Genomic DNA, 8,110 nt, shown 5'->3' with positions numbered 1-8,110 from the left:
CAGTCTGGAGTGGGACTCACACTAGGCATTCTTCTTCAGAGAATATGCTTTGAAGTTGAAGAAAATTCCAGGAGTTTCCTGTAACAAGGTTGCTGTGTAATGTGAACCAGCAGTGGGTGTGTAGCGGAGTCTTTTTCCCTCAGTCAGTCCACTCGGCTGATGAGAAACTTTATCTCAGTTGTCTCCCTAAGGATCGTAGACCGACTACCTCACTGAGGAAGTCTCCCTGAGGATCCCAGACGAATCATCCACTAAGGATGCCTCGGCTGCTCTGTACTCTGCTCACCCTGGTATCTCTGTGGAACCACATTCCAGGTCTGTCTGCTGCCAGACCAGGGAGGGCCAGACACCAGCCCAGGGCCCAGTATGAGCGTCCCGAACACAAGGAGCACGGAAAGGAGGGAGACAGAGACATAGACGGGACTGAAGCTAGCCTGGCACCAGAGTTGGAATTCCTGGCTGACTTTGCTGGTAAGAAGCGCTTATGGGTGATCACAGCACCATCCCACAGTGATAACTACCTCCGCATGATGGAGAAACAGATCCAGGACATGGAGCCGGAGGGGTTAAACTGCCGGCTGGCTGAGAGGGACACTTTCATCATCATTGTCATCCAGAACGCTATGATGGAGGCCCGGATCCAGAAGACCACCTTCCAAGGGGAGGCCACAGTAGAGAGCATGGACCCAGACATGGCCACCAAGCTCCTGCACTACCTTGAGCTGACTGACCATGCCTTCTCCATGCTGGTCCTCAAGAAGAACTTGCAGGTGAGCGAGAGTTTCCCCTACCCAGTGCGCGTGGAGGCTGTGTTGGAGGTCATCGACCAGTTCCCTATGCGCAAGCTGGAGAAGCTCACCAGGAAGGGCTCGCAGTTCAAGTGCAAAATCACCAAGAAGAGGCTGGTGGCAAAGAAACGGGGTCCCATGACGAAGAAGGTGTTTAAACCTCAGAAGCAGGGGGGGGTGACTTCTGTTCTCACAGTGCAGAGGAAGCCATTGGACAAGAAGGCTGCGCTGAAGAGCAAAATTCAGGATATCCTCAATGGTCGATCACGGTTTGTAATTCGCAAGAGGCTGTCAAATTCAAAAGAAGCAAGCACAGGTAAGTTCAACTCTAAAGCAGTGGGAAGGGAGGACCGAAAGCAGACAAGTCAACCGATGAAAGGAAATGGAGATGCATCTACTGTAAAGAATGGATTAAAAAGCAACACATATAATTCTACTTTGGACGGTGGAGAGAAAAGGGTTCTGAAATTGTTGAAGAAGGACAAACTAGAAGAGGAGAGCAGAGGAGAGGAATCACCTGAGAAAAATACATCAAAAAAAAAAGGGAAAGGGAAGAAGGAGAGTAAAAAGAAGAAAGGGAAAGGAAGAGGGAAGAAGTCCAACAGAGAGGTGAATGATAAAGATACGGTTAAGGACTTCTTGGAAACATTTAAAGGGAAAAGAAGACTTCTGGTGAGTGATAACTTTGCATGCATAATGAATGCATATATATCTATATCTACAGTATCTGTCTGCTCACCTGTTTCTGAATGACTGTCAATCCATTGCTCTGGCTGTCTGTCTATTCATTTAGCTATCTGCTTGTGTCGCCATGGTGTAGGTTGTAGCTACGCCCAGTAGCAGCACTTCTCAGTATGTCCAGCAGAGGGAGGAGAACGAACTTCACCACTGTGACCTTGCCCTCAGAAAAGTCACTATGGCAACCATCCTGAGCTCAGGGAATGATGCCACACTCACTTTGCAACACTATCAGCTAGGTACAACTTATGTGTCTGCAGGTAGAACTACTGTAGATGGTTTATCCTCCTCAGGTTAACAGTGTCATCTGTTTCTACATTATTGGATGGTCTACAGATGCTACAACCAACGTCAATGCGGTTATGATATGCAATAATTTGCTAGGTTTAGGTTTTGATTTGTTGAAACGTATAACCTATAATATTTATCGTAATGTTGGCAAATACAATAACAACGTTTTTGTTTGTTGTTGCAGACTCTGAGCCTCGTTTCACATCTGTCCCAGAGACGTACACTGACCAACAACTCATCTCTCTTCTGAGAAAGGAGTATGGAATGTCCTCTCTGGAGTTCTCCATGACTATGACTGACTATGACCTGAGGCCCAGTGTAAGGCTCGTTGCTGTGTTACAGCTGTTACAGCTGGGCTAATCTGGGGCCAGTGTTTCAAAACGACCCTGTGTTGAGTTAAAATCTGCCCTAAATATTTAGAGAAATCTGAACCACAACCAAATGGTAAAGTTTAGGTTACATCTTGGATTAAGTAGTTTTTTTAAACAACAAAAGGGCAGAATTTTAATATCAGAATCAGAATCAGAATTGCTTTTCTTACATCAATGTACGGGTACACAGAGTACAATTCTTGGGTTCAGGTTCATTCGACATTGGCATTGCAGCAGAATATAAAATCAATAATAAAATAAAGCAGGATATAAAAACAACAAAATCAACAGTCAACAATAGCAGTGATAGCAGCAATAGTATCAATAGCAGCAGAATGCAAATCAACAACAATAGAATAAAATAAATGAGTAGGGCGATAATAGAAACAAGTAGGATGATAAGGTGATAGTAGTTGTACTACAGCGGTACCAGTCGTGCTGCTGTAGAACAGTAGTGCAAAAAGCTGTGCAGATTCCAATGACATGAGATGCAATCATACAGTATGCAATAATATAGTTCAGGTATGATACATTACAGGAAGTTCAAGTAGTAGTCAAGTGGTGCAAAAAATACTGTGCCGGTTGCAATGAAATGTAATACACTGTCTGTCATAAGGTGTGCAATATGGTACAGATATGGAGCAGTACAGAGTTCAAGTAGAAGTAGTGTTCAAGTAATCAGTCAGTGTGCAGGTAGTCATTATTAATGCAGTGGGGATAATACGGAAACAGAGACAGAAAAGGGTCATTTTGATCTGGATTAAACGTTCAGAAAAACTGGCCCTGTTTAACCCTTTCTTTAGAATAGCTAATCAAAGATCTTATTTTCCATTATGAAACCTATTCAAGTTTGAAGCAATATGTGGTATTTTTGGTCCTAATGCGTCATATTATTTTTAGAGAGTATTTTACTCACCTCCATTGTCTTCTGCGATGATGGAATACATAGACACCTTCCCATCTAGACGGTTGGAGAAGGAGAGGGAGAGGAAAACGACATCGCCTTGTTCCAAAGCTCAGCAACGGAGTGGGACTGAGAACTCATTACTAAGGTAGAGAAAATATTGTTCATAAAGCTTGTCATAACACAAAAGCACATACAGTACAGTCCTGTGCAAAGGTATTCGCCCCTGCACGGTTTTCATAATGTTGTTAAAACAGAGAATTCATTGAAATACATTCAATTAGGATTGTTTTCCCACTGATATACACAGCCTCAAAGTGAAAGCAAAATTCAAATAATTTCAATAATAATAATTTTAAAAAGAAAAACAGAGAAGACCTGTGTGAAAATGCATGACACTGTAGATCCACATAAAGCAAACAATACAGTAAGTTAATACACATTGCCTGTATCACCAGTGCTCCAGTGGTTCTCTGTGGGCTGGGTCCACACAAAGGGTGTGCCAGGCACATAATGAAAATACAGTGCCCTTCATAGATATTGGAAAGAGGAAGCATTTTGTTTTTTTAGCTCTATACTCAACAGTAATCAAACAATTACTACGAGATTAAAGTAGAGATTCTCGGCTTCTATTTGGTGGTATTTGTGTACATATTGGTTTCAGTATTCAGAAATTACAACACTTTTTATGCATAGTCCCCCTACTAAGTCAGGTGTGTTCCGTCACATCATTTGTGCAGGCATAGGAGCTGTATTGATTCTAGGTTTTGGCTTTGGAGTTTGCTATTGTCAACATGAGGACCAAAGAGGTGTCAAGAAAAAGGTATTGTGGACAGATAAGATTCATATTTCCATTGACCAGAGTGATTGCAAGAGAAAAGTTTGGAGAAAAAAGGATCTGCCCAAGGTTTACAGCATACCACCCCATCTGTGAAACATGGGTATTAGGTTTGTACAGTAGCTGCCACTAGAACTTGCGAACTTGTCTTAATTGACGGTAGAATTTCTGGAGGTTATTGCATGCAAAGGATTGTCCACTAACTACTAAACATGAGTGCTTATTTTGGACATTTGATAAATCTGTTCCATTACTTTTTATTACCCTGAAATAGAGGGACTATACATAAAAAGTAGTGTAATTTCTGAATGGTGAAATCAATATGTACACAAAGCTAGGATCTGCCCAAGCTATCTTGTATTTCTATTTATTTTATGTAATTTTATTTATTATAAATATACATATGTATTTGTTTCTTTATATAATTGCCATAAAGTATCTGAATTGGGTGATAATATCCCCAATAATATCCTTTAGAGGTCAGAGTCACTTACCCAGTGTTTCCCGACAGGTTCATGTCTAAAAGGAGACTCCTAATCATCTCTACTCCCACTGAGGACGACTACTCCTTCCAACAGCAGCTCCAGGGTCTGAATGGACAGGCCTGTCCCATGGGTCAGAACTATGCTTCTTCTTAGACCTTCAAAGGTTACTACTAGTCTAAGTTTAGTTCTGGGTATTGAAATTGCTTTTTAGTTTGGCAGTTGGTTTAGTTTGGCAGTTGGTTTAGTTTGGGACCATAGTGTAAAGGTTAAAGTACCAAGGCAGAGGACTCTAACAGGACTTGGAGACCAAAAAATCAAAATAATAGTATTTACTAGCAAAAATGGGTTCAGTACACAGGAAGTCAGTCAGTAGCTAAGCATTATAATCCAGCAAATAGGCAAAAGAGTAGGGGGGTATTCCATCAACGTCGCTAAAGGACAATCCAGGCTTAATTTGACAAATAAAATAAAACATCCAGCCTTATGAAAATAAGCCTGAATTTTCCTTCAGTGACAGTGATGGAATACCCCCGTGGTTGGGTAAACTATCAAGGGTCAAAAAACAGGAAAACAAATAACAGGAAGAGAATTGCTGGGACGTTTCGACACAAAGGTATAAAGACGAATTGGCACATAGACAGGGGAACTAAATACACAGGAAAGGATAATGAGGAACAATTGCAACCAATTAGGGCAGGGTAGACAATCACACAGGCGAGAAACACAGGGCAGGTAGCGAAGTGTCTGAAACAAGAGACAAGGTGAGTAACACAAAAATAAACAGGAAACAATAATTGAATAACATGAAACAAAGACAAACAAAAACTAAGGACCAGGATGAGACGTTACACCTCAGAAACATAGGTCAGTCAATAGTCTTCATGCTGAGGGACTGCGCCGACCAGCTGGCCGGGGTTTTCACCAACATCTTCAACCAGTCCCTGTCCCAGGCCACCATCCCACCCTGCCTGAAAACCTCAACTATCATCCCAGTCCCGAAGAAAAGCACGGTGAGCTGCCTAAACGACTACCGCCCGGTGGCACTCACACCAATCATCATGAAGTGCTTCGAGAAACTGGTCCGGGTCCACATAGTCACATGCCTCCCGCCCAACCTGGATCCATACCAGTTCGCCTACAGAGCCCACAGGTCCACAGAGGACGCCACGACTCTCCACTCCACTCTATCCCACCTGGAGAGGGGGAACAGCTACGCGAGACTGCTCTTTGTGGACTTCAGCTCTGCCTTCAACACCATCCTTCCAGACAGGCTAGTGACCAAACTACTAGACCTGGGACTATCACACTCTATCTGTGCATGGATCAAGGACTTCCTGTCTGACCGCCCCCAGAGGGTGCGGGTGGGCTCCCACACCTCCACAGCCCTCAGACTCAGCACTGGGTCCCCCCAGGGCTGCGTGCTAAGCCCCATCCTCTACAACCTCTACACCTACGACTTCACCCCCGTCCACCCCAGCAACTCCATCGTAAAGTTTGCAGACGACACCACCGTGGTGGGCTGCATCTCGGGGGGGGACGAGGCGGCGTACAGGGATGAGGTGGAGCAGCTGGGCAAGCTGTGCAAGGTTAACAACCTGCTGCTGAACCAGTCAAAGACCCAGGAAATCATCGTGGACTTCAGGAGGAAAAAATCTGAGGTCCAGCCCCTGCTCGTCGAGGGAGGGAGCGTGGAGAGAGTCTCAACCCTCCGATTCCTGGGGGTGCACATACAGGATGACCTGTCCTGGAAGACCAACACAGCAGCCATCATCAAGAAGGCACAACAGCGGCTCTACTTCCTGAGAGTCCTCAGGAAATACCACCTCAGACAGGAGCTGCTTGTGACCTTCTACCGCTGCACAGTGGAGAGCATCCTCACCTACTGCATCTGCGTGTGGTTCTCCAGCTGCACAGCCGCAGAGAGGAAAGCGCTACAGAGAGTCGTGAGATCGGCCCAGAAGATCACCGGCGCCCCCCTCCCCTCTCTGGAAGAGCTGTACAACACACGCTGCCTCAGGAAGGCCTCCAAGATCTCCAGAGACCCATCCCACCCTGGGAACGAACACTTTGTTCGGGCAGGCGGTTCAGGACCATGTCCGGTTCAGGACCATGTTCGCAAGGACAGATAGACTGGGGTAGAAGCTCAGCTTCTACCCCAGGGCCATTCAGGCCCTGAACACAGCAAAGACCTAGGTTCTAGGCCCTGGACAATCTAGACAATTTGATGGCAGCTACTAGATTGTAATCAAGTGCAATACTGAAACACAACTGTGAACATTTCAAACCTGCAAACTGCGACACTTTAAATGAATGTGCAATAACACTATGTGCAATATGACAACCCTCGGGTACACAAGGTTCAGAGATAGGAAATGTTAGGATATGTATAGCATAGCATAGAGTACAGCACAGTTTTATTTGTATAGTATAGTATAGTGGATAGTGTACATAGCCTTTATTTATGTAAACCAGCTCTTTTCCCTTCTTGTTTTTAGTTTTTTTTTCCTAGCACCAGGGGAGCCCCCCCTCCCAAATTTCGTTTTATGGTACCTGTACTATATCAATGACAATAAAGACCATTCATTCATTCATTCATTCATTCATTCATTCATTCATTTATAAGTAGCCTATTGGAATTGGATTAGAGATGAAACATGCAATTTGTTTGCCCAACAGGCACCCGCCATTTTGCCTTGCTAAAACTGATAGGTGCAGGACCGTCAGCGTTGGGATCTGTCGAACTATTTCCACTCAATGGTAAGTTTGTTTTTATCTCAAACAAATGGTTAATACACACAGAAACATGTCAACATGAAACATCAATATGCAATTTGTGTAGGGCAGCACTCCTCATTATAATTAACTAATCAGAAGAGAATGCACTCTGATATGCAGACCTCCTGAACCCAATTTTTTATTTTATCCACTAGTGGAGGGTGCAATTTGCCTACGCTTAGTTTTTGGGTCAGTTTTTTCTGTGGGTGAGGTTAGCACTTGCAAATGTGCGGTGATACTAGACTCTATTTACTTCACTCCGGAGCACATTTACCACTAATGTTTCCAAACAGTCACAATAGAACCAAACAACCCCTCTCCTAATCCTGCAGGGAGGAGCCAGAGTGAGAATGAGCTCTTATCAGAGGATGTGGTCAACAGTCTCCGAGACCAGCTAAAGATGAGCAGGGACTACTTCAGCATGGTGGTGGTGGGGAAGGATGGCGATGTCAAGGCCTGGTTCCCCTCACCCATGTGGTCCCTGGCCAACATCTATGACCTGGTGGACTCCACGGAGCTGCGCCAGCAGGAGGAGAAACTGCAGAGGACTCTGGGTATTTCCTGCCCAGAGGACACTGGCGGGAGTTACCACGGTTACGGAAGGGAGGAAGCGGAGGACAGCTACCTGTACCACAGGGCAGAGGACTGACACTGAGAGACAGAGCTCAGTCACCATGGATACAGCAATAATCAGATGATCATAACAGTTTTTTGTAATGGTTTTTGATATATAACTTACTATTGTTATGTTATTGCCCATGTGTAATTATTATTGAAATTACACTGTAAGTGTTGTAGTTACACATGTGTTACATACTACTTGTAATAGAGTCATAATTCTACAGTAAAGTAGTGGTTCGAACACAATTCAAACATTTCAAATCAGTAAAAAAATAAATTGTTCAATGCAATATCTAAGA

The 8,110-nt window shown here is 44.1% G+C and overlaps 1 protein-coding gene across 1 annotated transcript; it reads left to right on the top strand.

Annotated features, from left to right (window-relative positions):
• Positions 1 to 257: 257 nt before the first annotated feature.
• On the top strand, positions 258 to 7,839 carry ccdc80l2 (coiled-coil domain containing 80 like 2; the record flags this gene model as incomplete). Its single annotated transcript, XM_080529547.1, has 7 exons — positions 258 to 1,460; positions 1,609 to 1,765; positions 2,002 to 2,135; positions 3,089 to 3,240; positions 4,442 to 4,545; positions 7,092 to 7,172; positions 7,523 to 7,839. The coding sequence occupies 7 exons, from the start codon at positions 258 to 260 to the stop codon at positions 7,837 to 7,839; spliced, it is 2,148 nt and encodes a 715-aa protein (XP_080385673.1).
• Positions 7,840 to 8,110: the final 271 nt, after the last annotated feature.

Source organism: Nansenia antarctica (assembly GCF_963989245.1).
Source record: "Nansenia antarctica genome assembly, chromosome: 4".
In the NCBI taxonomy this organism is placed as follows: domain Eukaryota; kingdom Metazoa; phylum Chordata; class Actinopteri; order Argentiniformes; family Microstomatidae; genus Nansenia; species Nansenia antarctica.
Note: the sequence above shows the minus strand (reverse complement) of the source record. Positions and strands in the feature narration are given on the sequence as shown.